Raw genomic sequence first — 22764 nt, forward strand, 5'->3', positions numbered from 1 at the left:
CCTCTGTTTTTAGCACAGTAACCCAGAAAGCATCGTTACAGACAATGGAGCTCAATTCACGTCGGCAGCCTTCGCTGAGATTCTTGAGGAGAGGGGCATCCTCCACAATCGGGTATCGGTCTACTATCCGGTGGCCAACGGGGCCGTTGAACGTTTCCTCCGTGTTCTGAGGAGCTACATCCAGAACGCAATCCAGCAGTCTCGGCCATGGAAAGAGGCTGTGTTGCATTGGCTACAAGTCTACAGGGCCACTCCACATGCCACCATAGCCGTCTCACCACATGAACTGCTTCATGGCAGAAGAATGCGCAGTAAACTGAACATACTACCCCTGCGCCCTACTTTGACAGCACAAGGTGACTGTGCACAGAATGGTCCAAGAAAAACAGGCCAAGATGAAGCGCTACACTGACTCCAAACGTGGTGCCCGCGCACCTCTCTTTCAGGAGGGAGAGAGGGTTAGGATAAGAATACCTCACCACGTCCCCAAAGCACACCCAAGATTCAGTGGACCAGTGACTGTGGAAAAGAAGATAGGCACAGGCACCCTCTAACTTAGCGATGGAAAAAAATGGAATACATCCCACCTGGCTCCCTTCCCTGCTGCAGCTGAGTATGAACCTGTCAACAATCCTGCTCCAAAATCACATCACACGCACACTCCCCACATCCAGCAACATGCAAGAAACGAGCCTAGTTGGCATGTCCTGTACTGAAAGTTTGACTGTAAGTTTAAGCCATTGGATGGCTAGAAAAAGGTATGGGAAAGAAAAAAAATATTATAAACAAGCCTGTTATAAGGGAAACATACTGTTGACAAATGTTTATTTGATGTCTACTCTGGTTTTGAAGAATTGACCATGGCCTAGAGAGAAAGATAGTATCAGAAAAAAGGGTAAATGAAACATAATGTTATTGTAGGATTAGAGACGTTACAATATATTGTTTACATACCATTAAGTGTTTTGTTACTGTTTCCTAATGTTAGTCATGTTTGGAAAATAATAAGCAGTGATTACAGAATCTTACTGATGCTGGTTTGGAAGTAACATTATTTTACAGGGAGAGGAGATGTTGTGTTCTGTTTATATTGTTACCCTCTTGCACCACTAGGTGGTGCTATGTTAATAGGCTGTTTCCTGTTTTTGACGTGATAAACGGAATGTCATGATGGCTGCCTACATGATCCTGGAGTTAAGTAAACGGCCGTTCTAATCCGACCTGCCTCCTCGTGATTGTGCACCATCCAGCACTACAAGTTCCACTCATTTTTTTCCCCTCTTTACCACCCTCACATCCACTTTTTTCACGGGTAGCTCAGACAATGCTTTGTAATAGGAAATGGGCATGCATTTTGACCTGCAACCCAAAAGCTGCAGACTGACTGGCTGTTGTCATGTTTATTTCTGATGTGTGATGGGCTGTTAGATCCATATCAAGCAAAAATGTCGAAAGTTTATCATCATTATTGACATTGTGGCGGACACTAGGGGCTACGCCCCTCACCCAGCAGGACTGTGAGCTGGGGGCGTGGTTTATGTTCACATAAATTTTATCACGCTAGCGTATCGAGATTGTTTTATCGCCCAGCCCTAATTATCATGGCTTAACTTTTTAATAAAATCTGAAAAAGGAACAACAAGGGGCGTGGGGGTAGTGTGGTGGTCTATTCCGTTGCCTACCAACACAGAGATCGGTGGTTTGAATCCTCGTGTTACCTCTGGCTTGGTAAGGCATCCCTACAGACCCTACAGACGGTTTACTGTGACCACGGGTGGAAAGTTGGATGTGGGGTGGGGGAGAATAACAAAAACAACTAGCCTCCCCAGTAAGTCATATTATTCACTACAGCATTTTTATTTTTATTTGTTTCCCCCTTTTTTCCCAATTGTATTTCCCCAATTGTACTTGGCCAATTAGCCCACTCTTCAAGCCGTCCCGATCACTGCTGATCCGGGGAGGGCTGCAGACTTCCACATGCCTCCTCCGACACATGTGGAGTCACCAGCCGCTTCTTTTCACCTGATGGTGAAGAGTTTCGCCGGGGGGACATAGCGTGTGGGAGGATCATGCTATTCCCCCAAGTTCTCCCTCCCCCCTGAACAGGCACCCTGACCAACCAGAGGAGGCGCTAGTGCAGTGACCAGGACACTTACTCACATCCAGCTTCCCACCCGCAGACACGGCCAATTGTGTCTGTAGGGACGCCTGACCAAGCCAGAGGTAACACGGGGATTCGAACTGGTGATGCCCGTGTTGTTAGGCAATGGAATAGACCGCTATGCCACCTGGACACCTTTACTCACTACAGCTTTAAGCAACTAATAGTAATGAGTGATATACCAATCAGCTAAGACATTAAAACCCCTTGCAGGTAAGTGAATAACAGTGATTATCTCATTACAATGGCGTGTGTCAAGGGGTAATATATATAAGGCAGCAAGTGAACAGTCAGTTCTTGAAGTCAATGTGTTGGAAGCTGGAAAAATGGGCAAGTGTGAGGATCTAAGCGACTTTGACAGGGGCCAAATTTTGATGGTTAGACAACTGAGTCAGAGCCTCCCCAAAATGGCAGGTATTGTGGGTTGTTTCCAGTATGCAGTGGTCAGTACCTACCAAAAGTGGTCCAAGAAAGGACAACCACTGAACCGGCAACAGGGTCAAGAGCACCCAAGAATCATTGATGCACGTGGGGAGTGAAGGCTAGCCGGTCTGGTTTGATCCCACAGAAGAGCTGCCATAGCTCAAATTGCTGAAAAAGCTCATGCTGGCTATGATAGACAGGTGTCAAAATACAGTGCATCATAGCTTGCTGCATACTGGGCTGCATAGCTGCAGACTGGTCAGTGTGTCCATGATGACCCCTGACCACCGCCAAAAGCGCCGACAATGGGCATGTGAGCATCAGAACTGCACCATTTTCTTTTACATCATGTGGACGGCTGGGTGCGTGTGCATCGTTTGCCTGGGGAAGAGATGGCACCAGGATGCACTGGGGAAGAAGGTAAGGCAGTGTGATGCTTCGCGCAATGTTCTGCTGGGAAACCGTGTGTCCATCCATCCATCCTGTCATTCAAGTGGATGTTACTTTGACACAAACCACCTACCTTAACATTGTTTCAGACCAGGTACACCCCTTCATGGTATTCACAGTATTCCCTTATGGCAGATGTCAGCGCCCTGTCGCACTGCAAAAACTGTTCAGGAATGGTTTGAGGAACATGACAAAGAGTTCAAGGTGTTGCGTTGGCCTCTAAATTCCCCACAACTCAATCTGAAAACAAGTCCAATCCATGGAGGCCCCACCTTGCAACTTACAGCAATTAAAGGATCTGCCGCTAACGTCTTGGTGCCAGATACCAGAGGACACCTACAGAAGTCTTGTGGAGTCCATGTCGTGATGGGTCAGAGTTTACTTTGGCAGCACAAAGTGAACCTACACACAAAGTGAACCTACACAATATGAGGGAGGTGGTTTTAATGTTTTGGCTGATTGGTGTATTTCGAAAACAACCTTCCCAACCCTGCCATTGAGGTATTTCATGGAGAGGAGTCTCTTTTTTAGTATGAACTTTTACACAGACATAAGGCTGGTTGAGTCTGGAAAAAATAATCCAATGTATTGCCTTCACAAATGGTTGTTATCCCATATTCCTCAGAAAAAGAAGGTGTACAAACGTTCTTATATAGATGAGCTGTGGTTCTGTTAGGATGTCAAACAAAGAGACTGAGTGAGATAAACTGACTTTCTCGTTTTCTGACTGAAGCTGCAATAACTATCTCATGTAATTAGAATGTAATTTCCACTAAATATCTGTTATAACCACCACAAAAACCCTCAATCCCCAATGACAGCTCTGCAGGAAGATCATTTATTTATTTGCACATACATTGGTGCAGAAGCCTTCTGGTTACAAGCCCAAAGCACCCTTCCTGCAGAAAGTGATTTGACTCAGTGATGCCGAGACCATGCCATCCTAACAGCTTTTATACAGGATATCTGGTCTTGTTTTTCAGAGGGCTGGTTTTCCGTGACGCCAGAGAGGATTGCGGAGCACATTGCCCAGAGGATCAAGGATAGTTTTCTGGACTCACACCTAGTCATAGATGCTTTCTGTGGTGTTGGGGGTAACGCCATCCAGTTTGCCCTCACTGGCAAGAGAGGTAGGGCTTGGGGTTTTTTTTATTATTGCTCTTATTTAAACTTCACTTGATGTTGTATATGGCATTATGTATCATGCTTGGTCACCAAGGCAGCTTACACATATTTGTCCACTGAGCCACAATCAATTGTCACTACACAAATATGAAGACTGTGTTATGGGTCATTGATTTAATATGAGAATGCTGACTTCAGCTGATGTTTCCTTCAAAACATAAGTCTAGTCTTAAAAATGTTAGTGGAACTGAAATTATTAGATTTATTTTAATATTTGTTCATAAAATGAGCCCAAATATAACATACAGTTGAAGTCAAAAGTGTACATACACTTGTAATGTACATGTATGCAGGGCTGGGCGATATGGCCTTTTACTAATATCCCGATATTTTTAGGCCATGTCACGATACACGATATATATCTCGATATTTTGCCTTAGCCTTGAATTAACACTTTGATGCATACAATCATGCCAGTATGATGATTCTACGTGTCTGCATTAAAACATTCTTGTTCATACTGCATTAATATATGCTGATTTTAAACATTCATGCCTAAAGGGTGAAATCACAACTAAACAGATTTATCAAAACTGTATTTATTAAACAGTTATTAAGAGGTGGCATAAACGTCATGTCATTTCAAAACAAATAAAGTGCCTTTTATGCATGATGTAACTAATATGACGTATCAAGTCTTAGCAGCAGACAAGGAAAACCCGGCATCTCGTTCTCACCTGGCAAGACGTGGAAGTCCTCGAGTCAGTGCACAAGGCTCTCAAACCCCTCCTGGAATTGCACATGTGATCGGTGTACTTTTTCATTGCGTTGTGTAGGAAAGACAGGACAACTTCTCTCATGCATGGGATCTGTATTCTGTCGCATATAAACAAAACAGGACAGGTTTCAGGAAACTTCAGATCAGCTCCTACTGTAGCCTCTTTCTACATGTCCAAAGTGGGAAAGAGCGCTTAGCTAGCAACACAATTCTTTTTTTTTACAAAAAGAAATAAAACATACCTGTCGCATATAAACAAAACAGGACAGGTTTCAGGAAACTTCAGATCAGCTCCTACTGTAGCCTACGCAAGAATTGGGACTCACATTAGACATAAGACACATTAGGAATGGATAAAATAAATTACAGGGGCAGACAAAAATGAACGCATACCTCTTTCTACATGGCGAAAGCGGGAAAGAGACAGAGGTCAGGGGGAACATACGTTTGGGCTACTAACAGGAAATGGCATCACAACAGGGAGGGGCTACTATAAGCGTTTCCTGATGATATAATAAAATAACAATGTTAGCAATGAAAATAATAATAATCATGTGGTGATACTTTGTGTAATTATACAATATATTTTGGTTATGACGTTTTTAACCAATCTACACACGCACGACAGAATGTGATGTACGTAACTAGGTGCACTTGTTTTATCTCTCTGTGCGGAGAGATGAGAAAGAGTGAGAAAAACCTGTAGTTCAATGCCCACGACTAAAAGCAACTGCATGACAATTGAATGTATACTGGAATATTCACGATATAGTCATTTTCTACATCCCACAGAGAACAAGCCGTGATACATCGAGTATATTCGATATATCGCCCAGCTCTACATGTATGTCATCACTGTATTGAAATTTCAATTATATCTACAACTGTTCCTTTTCTGTGACATGATGATTTGGAGCACATACTTTTATGTCACACGAAAAAAAATTTTATTCTGTTTTAGAAATGTGGCTTTTCGTTAAAAAATAAAGTTATTAAAGATTTGAAAAAATTTTGAAATTTAAAAAAAGTTAAAAGTAATTAAGAAAATTAAAAAGTGGGTTTTCAGCAAGTATGACAAAATCTTCTAGGTCAAAAATATCCATACAGCAACTTAGATTATTAATTTGGTGGTGTAGAACGTTCTCTGTTTCCACCTAACTTTGTGGCATGGCCTCTTCTTGTCAGTGATTAGGACATACTACAGCTGGTGACTGGACTTCTCTGTTCCCATATAATTAGGGCGAGTTTGACTGTACTGTCTGTATTGTACTGTACTGTACTGTAGTAGACCACTGTACTGTACTGTGGTAGACTGAGCCACAGGCATTACAGTGGGAAATTTTAAGGAGGTAGGTACAGATCTGTGAAAGCGGATCATGGATTCACATAACAAGAATGTCAGTTGGAGCCATTTCCAAGCAACTTCAGGGCCCTAGATCATCTGTACGAACAATTGTTTGCAAGTACAAAGTACATAGAACAGTGGTCTCCTTGGCAAGGTCAGAAAGAAAATGCTAACTCTCACCTTCTGCTGAGAGAAAACTGATCCGGATGGTCAGATGTCATCCAAAAATCACCTAAAGCAGGTCTGCCATGAACTGGAAGCTGATGAAAACAGGTGTCATTGGCCACAGTCAAGCAAGTTTTACATTGCCTTGGATTGAGAGGCTGCCGTGCAAGAAAGAAGTCCCTGCTCCAAAATTGACATCTTCAAGCTCAACTGAAATTTGCAGTTGATCACATCGACAAAGAAAAGGCCTTCTGGAGCAAAGTTTTGTGGTCAAATGAAACAAAGATTGAGCTTTTCGGCCAAAATGACAAGAAGAATGTTTGAAGGAGAAAAGGTGAGGTATTCAACCCCAACAAAACACTGTACCCACTGTCAAACCTGGTGCTGTTTTGCTGCCAATGGAACTGGTGTATCGCAGAAAGTGGAGGAAACAATGAAGAAGGAATTTACCTCGTAATTCTTCAGCACAACTTCAAACCATCAGCCAGAAGGTTGAATCTTGGACACAGTTGGGTGTTTCAACAGGACAATGTCCCAAATCACACATCAAAGATGTCTTTATGCATGCTCAATAATCCAGGTAAGAAAATCACAGAATGTTGACATCAGTTTATCTGGACACAACGTTTATTGAGAGAGAAACGTTTCATCACTCATCTACTGACTGCAGGTATCCCCACCCTTATAAATAATACAGTGGCGTAACGACTGAAAACAACTATCAGTTTCATATACAAATTCCCGTGAGCATTAACTAGTTACAATGGCCATGTGTACTATTCACAAAGGCATTGGCAATGTCTTTATGCATGCTCCATTTGGGAATGGTTGCAATCACAGTATTGTAAGATGACAACAGTTGTACTCTTAGGACAAACACTGGCCAAGATGACACAACACAGAAGAGCTAACACATCAGGCCAGGACTCCACAGTCTACACCATCTACAGGCCAGTGGCCACTCTTTCACGAATGAGGAGGGAATGACCGTTCCCGAACTGAGGGGGTGGGGGTGGGGCAAGAGTATGTATGTCACTATCTCAGGGCCCAGATACACCAAACCGACTAGCGTTGACGAAGGCCGACTGTTGCGTCGCCTCATGTCGCCTGCCGTCTGGGCCAAAAAATAGCTCTTGAACACACCTCAAAGATTACAGCTGAAGGCCCTGATTCGCTAGCTTAGCAGTGATTCGCTAAGCTGAACAGCCAATCAGAGTGATCGCTCTCACCGACAGGCTCCACTGATTAAACATGCTGAATCAGCCAAAAAGCTGCCGACATGGGTCTGACTAGTGCCGACGGTGCGGGACACACTGCAAAAACTAGGGTCACAGACGCTCACCGATGGCCCGACATTGGCCGACGGCCGACCATTGGCCTGGTGTGTCAGGGCCCTTACAATGCTGTGATTGCAAACATTCCCCAATCCTCTGTGAATAGTACACATGGCCATTGTAACTAGTTAACGGTCACGCCCATATTTGCATATGAAACCGATCGTTGGTTTGGGTCGTTATGCCATTGTATTGTTTATAAGGGTGGGGACACCTGCAGTCACTGTATTGTTTATAAGGGTGGGGACACCTGCAGTCACTGTATTGTTTATAAGGGTGGGGACATAGGGCAGGGCATACATGTGGAGTCACCAGCCACTTCTTTACAAGATTCAAGATTCTTTGTTCCTTATGTCTCATTATGAAAGTATAAGAGAGTCAAATCCTTTAGTTTCAGCCCCTCAAACTGCAGTTTCATCAGGGGGAAATAACGCATGGGAGGATCATGCTATTCCCCCCAGTTCCCCCTCAAACAGAGAAGGCGCTAGTGCAACAACCAGGACACATACCCACATCCAGCTTCCCACCCACAGACATGGCCAGTTGTGTCTGTAGGGACGCCTGACCAAGGTGGAGGTAACATGGGGATTCGAACCAGCGATCCCCGTGTTGGTAGGCAACAGAATAGACTGCCACGCCACCCAGATGCCCGTGATGTAATCTTTTGATTTAAACTGTAATTCACTCACTTGGAAAGCGAGTCATTCATAACTAACATAACTTTTCACTTGCCAGTGAAACTGTGTGAGGGTGTACGAAGGGCAAAAAACAAACCCCTGGTGATATGAACCCTGATGACGTCTCCTTGTAATATAAATATAGATAAATACATAACTTTAAGACATATTATACATATAAAACTGGTGATATAAACCCTGATGACGTCTCCTGTGACATCACTCACATGCTTTATTTCAGAGCAGGGTACATCCTGGGTGACATGTTTGTGTTGTATGTACACTGCTCAAAAAAATAAAGGGAACACATAAGCAATGCAATGTAGCTCCAAGTCAATCACACTTTTGAGATATCAACCTGTCCAGTTAGGAAGCAACACTGATTTGTGAATCAATTTCACCTGTTGGTAAATTGTCTAATTTCCACCAGGTGGAAATTAGACAATTTGCAAGACAACCCCTATAAAAGGAATGGATTTGCAGGTGGTGACCACAGACCATTTGCCTGTCCTCATCTTTTCTGGCCGATCTTTGGTTAGTTTTTCATTTTGCTAGTGCCCTCACCACTAGAGGTGGCATGAGGCGGTATCTGCAACCTATAGAAGTTGCTCAGGTAGTGCAGCTCATCCAGGATGGCACATCAATGCGTGCTGTGGCAAGAAGATTTGATGTGTCTCCCAGCACAGTGTCCAGAGCATGGAGGAGGTACCAGGAGACAGGCCAGTACACCAGGAGACGTGGAGGGGGCCGCAGGAGGACAACAACCCCGCAGCAGGACCGCTATCTGGTCCTTTGTGCAAGGAGGAACAGGAGGAGCACTGCCGGGGCCCTACAAAATGACCTTCAACAGGCCACTAATGTGCAGGTTTCTGCTCAAACAGTGAGAAACAGAATGCATGAGGATGGTATGAGGGCCCGACGTCCACAATTGGGGCCTGTGCTCACAGCCCAACACCGTGCAGCCCGATTGACCTTTGCCAGAGAACATCTTGGTTGGCAGATTCGCCATTGGCGCCCTGTGCTCTTCACAGATGAGAGCAGGTTCACACTGAACACATGTGACAGACGTGAGAGAGTCTGGAGACGCTGTGGAGAACGTTCTGCTGCCTGCAACATCCTCCAGCATGACCGGTTTGGCGGTGGGTCAGTGATGGTCTGGGGAGGCATATCCTTGGAGGGCCGCACAGACCTCTACGTGCTAGCCAGAGGTACCATGACTGCCATTAGGTACCGGGATGAGATCCTCAGACCCATTGTCAGACCATATGCTGGTGCAGTGGGCCCTGGGTTCCTGCTCATGCATGACAATGCTCGTCCTCATGTGGCCAGAGTGTGTCAGCAGTTCCTGTATGTCGAGGGCATTGATGCTATGGACTGGCCTGCACGTTCCCCAGACCTGAATCCAATCGAGCACCTCTGGGACATCATGTCTCGTACCATCCGCCAACGCGATGTCGCACCACAGACTGTCCAGGAGTTGACCGATGCCCTGATCCAGGTCTGGGAGGAGATCCCTCAGGAGACCATCCGTCGTCTCATCAGGAGCATGCCCAGATGTTGTAGGGAGGGCATACAGGCACGTGGAGGCCACACACACTACTGAGCCTCATTTTGAATCGTCTTGAAGAATTTCCACAGAAGTTGGATCAGCCTATGTTCTCATTTTCCACTTTGATTTTGAGTATGATTCTGAATCCAGACCTTAATGGGCTAATGATTTTGATTTCCATTGATCATTCTTAGGTTATTTTGCTCTAAACACATTCCTCTGTCTAATAAATAAAGATTTTCAGCTGAAATATTTCATTTCATATTTTTTTGAGCAGTGTATATAAACCTTGCTGTGGTTCTGCTTGAGGAAATGACAACACTGATGAAGTTTTTCCCTCCTCTTCCTCCTCATGCCAGTATTAGCCATTGACATAGACCCAGTGAGGCTGGACTTGGCATGTCACAATGCAACAGTTTACGGTGTCGCAGACCGAATCGACTTCCTGCAGGGGGACTTCCTGCAGCTGGCGCCACACCTCCATGCTGATGTGGTTTTCCTGTCGCCGCCCTGGGGTGGGCCAGACTACCTTAGTGCCGAGGTGTTTGATATCAGGACCATGATAGAGCCTGATGGATATCCTTTGACTGGTGTGTGAGGGAGGAGGGTTTAGTGTTGATGCTGGAGCAATGATGGAGCTCAACACTCTTCTTTACATTCATGTGGAAAGGGAGGGACGGGCAGGATAGGGTGGAACTCGACAGAAAGGTGAAGGAATGGAAGCGATCACAGAGACAGAGGACAGATATTATATCAGCCATAGATGTTATATAGACCACCCAAAACAAGCTGACTGGTGAATTTGCTGTTGTTCATGCTGACCAGTGGTAGTTGTGGACTGCTCAGGAAATTATGTTGGGGTAGAACTTCAGGAAATATATATATATATATATATATATATATATATATATATATATATATATATATATATATATATATATATATATATATATATATATATACACACACACACATATACACACAAACATATATATATATTATACCAGAATATATTGCTCATGGCCTGAAATGTTACTTGTTTAGTAGAGAGAGAGAGAGAGAGAGAGAGAGAGAGAGAGAGAGAGATGGGGGGAGGGATAGAGGGGGAGAGGGAGAGGGAGAGAGAGATGAACTGTAGAGGATCAGTGGTGGTGCTCCTAGCTGGGATGAATCCAGGATGCCAGCACAGCATCACTCCTGGTTAGAAGCATCACGCTCTAACAAGTGCACAGAAATAAAATGTTCTACACAAGGGAAATATTAATCTTAAATATAGAGAGGTTTTTTTGTCCTTAATGGCTGACACTTTCAAGATATTCCAGTTGTCCAAGTTGATATCAGATAACATCGTGTACTTCCTACCTCGGAATGCTGACATGGACCAGGTGTGTAAGTCTGCTTCCTGTTCATGTTGTGTACATGCTTTGTGTCCACGTGCTGGTATGTGTGTCCATGTGCCATGTGTGTTTGCGTGTGTGCATGGGTGTGTGTGTGTTACATTTACTTGGATTACTGGGTCGTTAGTTACTTGACCTCTATGGCTTCAGTCGGCAGGGACTGCCCAGCGTGAGAATTGGCCCATTTCTCGTCAAGTGTACAGCTGCCTTATTTGCATAGCCCAAGATCTCACATTAGACCCAGAGGGTCAGTCAGAGATTCAGTCAGAGGGTCAGTCAGATGGTCAGTCCGAGGGTCAGTCACAACTTCCAGTCAGTATGATGTACAACCATTGGCATTTCTAGGATGTGAGGACATTCGGGGCATAGCCTGGACCTCTGTAGGGGGAGAAACAAGCTGTATGTTGATGTTTTTTTGTGCATGAAAAATTGAAATGTTTATCTCAAAAACTGTTTACTTTCCAGATTAATTAGGTCTGTGATGTTACAAATATTAGTAGTTGTTGTAATTAGTATTGCGTAGAAGCAGAATACTTCACAACTGCTATCATTAATATTTATTGACATGCTACAGTACCAGACTAGAGAAAAACAGTTAAATTGTTCATGTTGAGCATCTGGGAAGCTATTTCTTTGCCTATCAACATGGGGATCGCCGGTTCGAATCCCCATGTTGCATCCGGCTTGGTCATGCGTCCCTACAGACACAATTGGTCGTGTCTGCAGGTGGGAAGCCGGATGTGGGTATGTATTCTGGTCACTGCACTAGCGCCTCCTCTGGTCAGTCAGGGTGCCTGTTCAGGGGGGAGGGCGGACTGGGGGGAATAGCGTGATCCTCCCATGTGCTACGTCCCCCTTGTGAAACTCCTCACTGTCAGGTGAAAAGAAGCAGCTGGCGACTCCACATGTATCGGAGGAGGCATGTGGTAGTCTACGGCCCTCCCCGGATCAGCACAACTAGGGGGAAAAATATTGTCAAGTTTTTGGGAGCTGTGGGGAGGTGCAGGCAGGTCAGTACAGTAGGTATCTATGTGATTCCTTGTGTCTGCATGCCCTTTATAAGACAGCAGGCTACTGCAAATATTGGAAATGTCATAAATATGTCTTCTCTATGGTTGCATGGTTACTCAGTGTAAGAATACAAAATTTGGCATTTTTCATGCATTTCTCAAGATCTACAAGTTTAAAAAAGTTTTTCTGTTGTTGATTGCAAAATAATTATGATAATGATTGAGAGGATAGAGTCAGTTCTTTTCAAGCTAGACGTTATTTAACCATAGAGACACAAACTTCAGTAATCTATTTGGTATTTAGAAACTTACCACTCCGCTGAATCTTCTATCTGCGCTTCAACGTAGTCCAGTGAGCCAGTTGTTAAGACCATCATGTAACTCATTTTCAAAAACAGGATACTGACACTGCAGTCATGCCTTGTTTAATATGTAAAACATCATTGCAAACCATGATTTGTATCACGTTAAAATTACTTTATAACTTTCACAAATATGGTTTCCTTGCTAAATCTGTAACCATCTTTGGATGCTACAGGACTTCCTCATCACAAGTGCAGACATTTGCAGAATTTTGGGATGCACTGCATCATTTGTAAAAAGTTGTCCTGAATCTAATCTAATTTTCAGTAATGATGAAATATTCTGAACAAATATAAGATAAATGAATATAAGCTAGGGTAAGACACGTGATTGTACTATGGTGTTTGAAGGTTGATTGCCACATTGGACTGTGAACCATCCAGCAAGCTTGAGTAAAGTGGTTAGTGTTTCGATACTGAAACAGTAAGCAAAGTTTTGTACGTACAATATCAAATAATGCCCATTTTAATGAGGGTTAGGTGGAGAAGTGGTGTGGTAGACCCAGCCTTAAAGTCGTTTTCTATCTCAGATGACATTAACCCTACAAATGTATGCATTGAATTTTGAAACGAATGGTACCCATTGTTCTAATACCAGCCATGTGTTGGTTTCCCCAGATAGCCTCTCTGGCTGGGCCAGGTGGGCAGGTTGAAGTGGAGCAGAACTTCTTGAACAACAAGCTCAAGACCATAACTGCTTATTTTGGCAACTTGATCAAGTCTGACTGCTCCTGGAACCCTTCAGTTTCTGTTCCAGCTCTGAGTACATGAAGGTCTTTTGCTCAGTGAGGAAGAGCTCAGAGAGGAAACAAAAATCTGCTTCCTTTGACAATCTCATAGGCCAACCTTAAGTGAAGCTACTGGGATGGTTAGTTGCAGATCACTTTCAGTTTATATCATTCAGCGTTTTGTCCCCAAATCAAATACACAAAACTTTGTCATATTTCAGCAACTGGGAAATAATCAAGAATGAAAGTACAACTGTCATTTTTCTTCACATAAGGTGAAAGGATATCCTGCCACTTCAGTCAATTCATCTGTCAGTAAAATGGTAGTGAGCAGGAATTGTGTAATTCAGAAATTATTAATTTGCTATTTTATTGTACTTTGTATTTTCATTTCAGTGTTTAATCTGTTATTGAAAACATGGCAAATTAAATGTTGATTTCATTTGTTTTGTTCTGTTTTCATATGAAACACTAACACATACAGTACATTATGGCTTGTTTATTTTTTACTGAGAAGACATAAATCTCATCACTCACGTTCAGTTTCTTGAGCTACTGAAGTGGAATAACAGTGAGGTTCATATTTAGTAACATGATGATGAACTGCCTCAGAAAGTAGTGAAGCTTTAAGCAGACACTGTTTCATGTAAGAAAAGCAAAACAATCTTGCCAAAGTCTACTACTACTGCTTTTGGCTGCTCCTGTTAGGGGTCGCCAAAGCGGATCATCCGTTTCCAAAGAACGGATGTAGATTTCTGATAGTATGAAGTGTTTTGAAGGTTTAGGTCAGAAATGCGTTACGTCATGCTGCATAGACAGTGACTTCTGAAAGAATTCAGACCCCTTGTGGAAGCTGCGAGGAAACAGGCGAACAACTTCTTTCTTAGACTACACCAGCGTGTGTGTCATTTATTTTTATTTCCTCCACCACCCACCCCCCCGCCTCCACAACATGGTGCTGCATTACCATGGCTACACCCTGAGCCCTTCAAGTGAGAATGTCAACTTAAAATAAATAATAGGCTATGGTGAATTATGTCCATAAGTCCACCACACACATCCCCCACCCCCAAAATTCACCATAACAGGAAAAGTTAAGGTGGTGGGGGCCAGATGGCCCGACTGGACTGGCTCTGCCGAACAGGAGTGGAGGCTGGGCTCCTGATGGAGGGTCCTTAGGGACCCTGTGGCGATGTGCTGGTAGGGTGAGGGGTGGAGGAGCTTTGGGGGCCTTGTTGAGGAATGGGGGCAAGGTAGGAGGGTGCCCCCGCTGCGAGGACTGAGCCAGTCTGGTCCAAGTTCAGGTGAGCCGGTTTGAGGTGATCCATGGAAATGTGCCCTGGCTTGCCACCGATGTCCATGACAAAGTGCTTGTTCCTGGTCTCCAGGACACGGAACGGGCCATCGTACGGAGACTGCGGGGGTCCACAGTGGATGCCGTGGCGAATGAAAACGTATTCTGCCGATTGCAGACTTGCAGGGATGTGATACTGTAGGAGGTCGTGTTGTGAAGTGGGGACCAGTGTGAAAATGCTAGCGTTATCCAGAAGCGTGGTCCATTAGTGGGCTGCAGACCAGGGAGCTGTTGAGAATGAAATCCCCTGATACCCGCAGTGGCTGGCTGTAAACCAGTTCAGCGGACAAGGACTGGAGGTCCTCCTTATGGGCAGTCCTGAGGCCCAGCATGACCCATGGGATCCTGTCGACCCAGCTGCTGTCCTTGAGGCTGGCCCAAAGAGCATCCTTCATAGAGCGATGAAACCGTTCGCACAACCCATTGGCCTGCGGGTGGTATGCGGTGCTGTAGCTTCACCCCTAGGCTCTCTGCGGCTGCATTCCTGAGCTCAGACGTAAACTGTAGCATACCAATCGAATAAGAGTTGAAAGCCTGGACTGATGGTCTAATAATGCCTTTTATTGTTTCCACAATCTTCCTCATTCTCACCCATAGACCAACTTCAGGACCAATGTACAAGCTTGTTGTCCTCTCAACTAGCGCTAAACTCCTCAATTCTTGCTCTCCCCGTTCGTCCTTAGTACTCTATTCACTTATTGTTACACTTTTAGAATAGAATAGAATATTCTTTATTAGTCATTTAAATGAAATGTACTCTCTGCATTTAACCCATGTGTAGCCAGGAGCAGTGGGCAGCCGCCGTGCAACGCCCAGGGACCAACTCCAGCCACTTCCTCCCATTGCCTTGGTCAGGGGCACATGTAGGCTGTACCCTAGCATCCTCAAATGTGAGGCTGCACCCTAGATGATGACACTATTTGGTGCTCTACATAGTGTCTCTTGGCAAGATTTTCTGTTGTTCGGTGGCACAGCGTAGCTGAGATGGCCGCAGAAGAATCCTGTTGCTTTTTGCCAGAACTGCTGCCGAGTTGACAAACAGAGCTGCCGGTTGCTGGAACTGCTGCCTAGTTCACCGAGCGGCGCCACCATGGTTTACCCTTTACGGGTACTGACAGCTGGGTAGAGCAGGTGGATTTGAAATCAGAGTTCCCTTCTCCTATCCCAATGTTTTGGCTGGACTCGGCACCATGGGAAGTACCATACAGGCATGCAGGAGGACCAGATCCATCAGTAGGGACGTCGTCCTTAGCCAAAGGGCCCTTGCTGAGGTAAGGTACTACTCCTCTACAGCCTGCGGTTGCAGTTTAGCGTCTTACCCAGAACTAGGCTCTCTATGCCCCTAGGCTCTCTTACTACTTTATCTTTACTTGTCCATCACTTTATCTCTTCCATTTTCACCGTGTCTACATTTACACTTGCCGCGCCATTGCACCGTTTTCCTTTTTTCAGTGTTCGTCAATATTCACTGCCACTTCCGGTTTAACAGGAAATATCAAAATAAAACCATGGATGAGAAATATCAAAACAAAAGCATGGATTACATATGAGAACACATGAATTAAACACATGAACTGCACTATGCCTTGAGGTCCTTTACACTCCCACCAAATTATTTCAAGTGTTTTACATACAAGTTCACTTAAAACACAAATAATTTTCTCTTATGAAATGACCTTTTACAGAACATTATTTACACTGCAAAACCCTTTACTGTTTTACCTTCCCCTATACTTAGGAGGCCTTTAATAGTAGAACTAATTTATGAACTGGACGTTCCACCACAGACTTTGCTTATGTGTTCACCCTTTTTGTTCAGATTTCTGTCTCCTAGACATATCTTGACTGTCCGTACGAGTCCATCTTTGTCAGATACAGTCTCTGAGACTCCTCCAAGTCTCCACATTGACCTTGGTTGGGTTTCATCAATGTCCATGACTACGTCACCTGTTTGAATGTTCCTCTTAGGCTTGTGCCATCTTTGTCTGACCATGATTTTATGGAGGTACTCCTTTCGCCAGCGGCTCCAAAACTGCTGTGCACCTGGCGCTATCTTTTTCATCCATATAAATCCTCTCTGACGAACTTGCCTGGAAGAGGTAGAGCAGCGCTGGCCTTCACTGTGATGGGGTGATTTGGAGTGAGTGGCTCCAAAGTATTTGGATCATTCAGGTTGTCCGTTGTGAGAGGCCGGCTGTTTATGATTGCCGTGACTTCATACAATAAAGTCTAGGGAAGTGTCGTTGATCCTACCAGGGGAGAGTGAGAGTGTAGCGCTGAGTAAATTTCTTACAGTCCTTATTTGCCGCTCCCACACGCCACCTGCATGACTTGCATGAGATGCATTCAAGACAAAATCACGTTATTTTTCAGCGAGGAAGGTTGCCAGTCTCTCAGCATCACCTTCCTCTAGAGCCGCGTTCAGTTCGTTTTTGGCACCTACGAAATTGGTACCTTGGTCACATTTAATTTGTCTGACTGAGCCTCGCAACACAATAAAGAAACGCAGTCCATTGATAAAAGCATCAGTTGACAGATCACCTTACATCTCCACATGAATGGCACGAGAGCAGAAACATGTAAATTGCTGACCATATCTTTTCTTTTCTTTTCATCCTTGTTTAGTTATGAATGAGCCGAAACAATCCATGCCACAGTATGTGAAAGGTGAAGAGGGCTCCACTCGCTCTATAGGGCGATCACTCATTTTCTGTCCTCCGACAGGTCTACTTAGTCGACAGACCACATGTGACCGGTGTACTTTTTCATTTGCGTTGTGTAGGAAAGACAGGACAACTTCTCTCATGCATGGGATCTGTATTCTGTCGCATATAAACAAAACAGGACAGGTTTCAGGAAACTTCAGATCAGCTCCTACTGTAGCCTACTGTTGGACTTCAGCTCACTCTACCAACTCATCTTCATCTATGTGAGAGCGTAGTCCTGCGTGTTTGTTGATAAAGCAATAGGAGAAGATGTTCGGCCTCAAAACCATCCGTTTTATTTAGCAGTAAATGGATAAAGCATACAGAGCTCTGGGTCTAGATCTTCCTATCCCTGACAAACAACAGATTGTGTCAGTTCACGAAGTCTGACTCTCTCTCCTTTCCCTGACCCAGTCTTTATACTATACAAAGTGTTGACTGAATATGGATGTGTGGTCTTCTTTCTGATTGGTCCGTTCATCTGACTCCGTTTCCGCCTCACTGATATCCGGACTCCAGGTATTCTTCTTCTCCATCTGTGTTGCAGCTGCCGTCGTAAAATCCTGTTCCTATCTCTGAAACCACAAATCACAGCACATCTCGTCTCCACTCCCCCCTGACCACAACACTTCCAGTGTCCCCCTTCCCATTCAGAGTCACCAACCCTATGCAAGGTCAGCGACCCTCACACCTTCCATGGAGACAGACATCTTGTCTCTACTCCCCCTTTACCACAACATCCTTATTGCTCCCTTTGTTATTCAGAGTCGCTAACCTTATTTAAGGTCAGTGACCCTCACACCTAATTTACTCTGCATTCCTCTGTCTGCTAACATACTCAGTACTTTTCTACTGCCACTATAGACCCTCATGTCCTTGTAACAAGCCCTGTTCCTCATGCATATGTTTTCCCAATGATTAATATATCCTTATATTCCTTATTCCAATTAATACGTTGTAATCATCATTATTAAACATCACACCATTACATTTATCTACAAGTCCCACTTTTTGGTCTCATATAAATGAGACCAACCAACCAATAGGATTCAAACACCACATTCAGCCTCTGTGTCACTGCCCAGTTCTTCACACCCTCCGTGCTCCATCAGAGCCACCGTCTCCGTCTCGACTTGAGCCACCTGATAGATCGATGAGGGACTCTTCTTTTCGATGGCAGTGACGATCAACCTTTCAAACAGAGATCTGATACAGGGGATACAACAGCATCCGCACAACACAAGTGCAGTCATCATGCCTACCAGGGACAGAAACACAGACACCATCACACCTTTCTACCTCCCAAACCACTGTTCAAAAATTCTTCCCAGTGGGTCGTTTATACCTGAGTGGTCATGCATCTCCTCTGACAGGGTCCTAAGTCCTTTTAGGGCTCTAGTTACCGAGCCATCTGGAGCAGTGTTGTTGGGGATGAACGTGCAGCATTCATCGTCAAACATAGAGCAAACACCCCCTTTTTCAGCTAATAACATGTCGAGGGCCATTCTGTTTTGAACTGTGTGTCTGTCTCTGATAGCTGATTCCCACATCAATAATGGAGTAACTATTACTATAGAAATGATCCCACACACTCCCCACCACCACCATTTGGCTTGGTGGGGTTTTCTCGTTCCCTCAAACATCTTAATCAACATATATCAAAAAATTATTAGCAAGCAAAACCTTCTTGTGTTCTGGTTATCAGTTCCTTGTATCCTAAAAAAAACCTTTTCTGGGAGAGCTTTTGCTCTCTATGGTAACATCAGAACATTCTTTCTGCACCTGGCAAAATTCTTCATTCCAATCTTGAGTATATTGTGGCTTGCCTGAGTATATGCAAAGCCGGTTACTATAAATCTTATCCAAAAGTGATAGCTATAATAACTGTCGCCACAGATAGTGGCTTGTGTCTTTACACTTATTCAGAGTCAACTGTGGTGTTTCTTATCTGTTCCCGTGTCCTAGCGGGTGAATCCGCTGCTGCACACTGGCTCCAGTGGTACCAGCTGTCTCCTTTGCCCTGTAGTCGAACCGCGTGTGATGTCCTCTCAACCACCTTGTATGGCCCTGTCCACCTTGGCTCCGACCACTTCCTCTTGATCACCCTCAGTAGAACCCAGTCTGTGATGGGCGGTGTCTGTCCCTCTAGGTTCCCCTCTGCTGCTGCAACCTGTTTTGAGAAAGCTGACACCAAAGCTGTTAGTTGGTCATAGTAAAGTTTGTACTTCAGCGGATCTCTTTCCTTTTCAGTGGTTGGGATTCCAGCTCCTAGTCCCGGGAACTGCTGCCCTGTTGTCAACTCATATGGAGTGAAACCTGTGATGGAGTTTACTGAGCTCCTAATTGACATTAGAGCTAGGGGTAGGGCATCCACCCAACTCATTTTTGTTTGAGCACACACTTTTCCTATTTTTCCTTTAATGGACTGATTCATTCTCTCCACCTTTCCCTGTGATTGGGGGTGATACACTGTTCCAAACGCATGTTTCAGTCCTAGGGCTGCTTCTACTGCCTGCAGGTCTTTGTTCTTAAAATGTGTGCCATTATCTGACCTGATTCTTTTTGGAAACCCATGCGTTGGTATGTATTGGTTGATTAGGAATTTGATTACCGTTTTGGCATCTTCCTTTTTAGCAGGTACTGCTTCTGGCCAGCCAGTGTATGCATCCACGGCGACCAAGAGGTAACTATACCCGTTTACCCTTTCCAACATGTCAGTGTAATCAATTATGATTTCTTGACCTGGCATTTTTGGCAAAGGAAATTTTCCCTCGTGTGGCTTCACTGTAGCCCTGATATTGTATTCTGTACATATTTTACATTCCCTGATATGGTTCACAATCATTGCAGGCAAAAATGGATGCCACCAATGGGTCAGATGTCTCTGCATCTGTGCCTTTCCACAATGTGTTAGCCCGTGTGCCTCCTGTAACACGGAAGCCGTCCACCCTGGGGGTAACACAGGTCGGCCGTCCGGCGACCTCCACACTCCTTTGGATTCCGTTGCCCCTCTCTCTTTCCAAACTGTGAACTCTTGAGGAGAGGCTTTCTGTTGTTCCTTTATTAACATATTTACATCGCAGGCAGGTAGTAAATCATACACCGTTTTCCCCACCTGCATCATCATGTATTGGGCTGTGTAACCTGCTGCCCTTTTAGCTGCAGAGTCTGCCTCCTGATTTCCTTTTGCTATCATTGTTTCAGTTTTGTCGTGACCTCTGCACTTTATTACTGCTACCTCTGTTGGTTTCATTAGGGCTTCTACCAGTCTCTTGATGTCTTTCTCATGTTTGATTGGGGTTTTTGCTGCTGTCAAAAATCCTGCTCTGATCCACTGACTGAGCTCCACCTGTATTGCTCCTACCACGTATGCCGAGTCTGTGTAGATGTTTACTTTTTTCCCTTCTGCCCATTCTAATGCTGCTATCATTCCCTGTAATTCAGCTAGCTGCGCTGATTCTTTTCCTATTACTCTCCCTGTCACTACCTCCTCAAACCCTTCATCTGTTTGTCTTACCGCTGCAGATACTGCCTTCAGTCCCTCAGTGGGATGTCTGTAGCAACAGCCATCTGTGAACAGCACTTCCTCTGGGTCAGCTAAGGGTTTTGCCCGTAAATCTGCTCTGACCTTAACATCTTTCTGTACTCTTTCTTCACACACATGTGGCTCACCTTCCCCCATGTTGTCTGTTATGTTGAGTCCCTTGTGTGTGAACGTTATGTGTGGTGCATTGAGGATTTTTTCCAACCTTATCTGTCTTAATGATGTCATGGTGAATGCTGCTGAGTTCACATAGGCCACTATGCTGTGTGTTGTCAGGACTGTTAGAGCATGTCCCATGACTATGTGTGCTACTTTTTGCAGAATTTTTGCTACCCCTGCTGCATGTCTTGTGCATGATGGATGTCTATTTTCTGTTGGATCGAGTGTCACACTTGCATACATCATCACCTGCCTACCTCCCCCTTTTTTCTGAAAAAGAACACCATTCACTGTATGTGATTTTTCTGAAACATCCAGATAGAATGGCTCTTTGTAGTCAGGCAGTGCTAAATCAGCAGCGTTTGTGAGAGCCTGTTTGAGGGAAATGAAGTTATTCTCTGCTTCAGTGGTCCATTGTAAGCATGCTGACAAATGTCTCATCCCCTGCTCATTGACCATGGCCCTTAAGGGGTGCGTGAGTTCCCCATATGATGCTATGTACTGTCTGCTATAACCTTTCAACCCCAGGAATGAGAGCATGTCTTTCACTGTGACTGGTTTAGGATGGTGTAGAATTGAGGATCTATGGGCTGGGGACACACCTGTTCCTCTACTAGAGATAATTCTCCCCAGGAACGAGACCATCTGTCTGCAGCACTGGAGCTTGGTTTTTGAAACTTTGAACCTAATGTGATACAGCTGAGTTAATATGGATTTGGTGGCTGCTAGGCAGGAGAAATGATCTGGAGCTGCCAGAAGGATGTCATCCACATACTGAATCAACACCACCCCCTTTGGGAGGGTGAGATCAGTGAGCTGCTGTTTCAGAACCTGATTGAACAGCCCAGGAGACAAGATGAAACCCTGGGGAACCCTCGTATATCTTAGCTGTTGGCCTTTATAGGTAAACGAGAAGATGTCTCTCACATGGTCAGCTAGTGGTAGGCAGAAAAATGCATTGGCCAGATCAATACAGGAAAACCATTTGTGTTCTGGGGACAGTGCAGACATAGCAGTATATGGATTTGGTACTGGGACTGTAGGAGTTGACACAATACTATTGACCCTTCTAAGGTCGTGAGCCATTCTATATATCCCTGTATTTTGCTTTTCTACTGGTAAAATAGGTGTGTTCCAGCCAGATGCTGAGGGCTCCAACACCCCCGCTGCCAACAGTCCCTCAATAGTATCTGTGATCCCTGCTTCTGCCTCAGGTTTGTGGGAGTACTGTTTCTGCCAGATCGGAGTGTGATCTGTCAATTCAAAAGAGAGTGGATCAACATTCTTGCAGTGTCCTACATCAGTTGGGCCTGCTGACCATAACGCCTCAGGGAGAGTGTCTATCATACTTGCGGCGTCAGAGTGATCAGCCTTCTCTCTGCCATGAAATCTCTCTATTTGTCTATGTTCTAACAGCACTTTGTCAGCCGTCTTGTGCATGATCCTGTAAGCCTTTTCGGATGGGGAGTACTGTAATTCAGGGAGTTGGGTCCAAACC

The 22764-nt window shown here is 44.7% G+C and overlaps 1 protein-coding gene across 1 annotated transcript in view; it reads left to right on the forward strand.

Moving 5' to 3' along the window:
* Positions 1-13851, forward strand: part of LOC130123681 (trimethylguanosine synthase-like) — a 66638-nt gene extending 52787 nt beyond the window's left edge. The window contains exons 7-10 of the mRNA XM_056292928.1: positions 4018-4164; positions 10367-10583; positions 11314-11392; positions 13395-13851. Coding sequence (XP_056148903.1) covers positions 4018-4164; positions 10367-10583; positions 11314-11392; positions 13395-13547 — 596 coding nt within the window. The 3' untranslated portion in view covers positions 13548-13851. The remainder of the gene's footprint in view (positions 1-4017; positions 4165-10366; positions 10584-11313; positions 11393-13394) is intronic.
* The last annotated feature ends 8913 nt before the right edge of the window (positions 13852-22764 follow it).

Source organism: Lampris incognitus, chromosome 14 (assembly GCF_029633865.1).
Source record: "Lampris incognitus isolate fLamInc1 chromosome 14, fLamInc1.hap2, whole genome shotgun sequence".
Taxonomy (NCBI): Eukaryota; Metazoa; Chordata; class Actinopteri; order Lampriformes; family Lampridae; genus Lampris; species Lampris incognitus.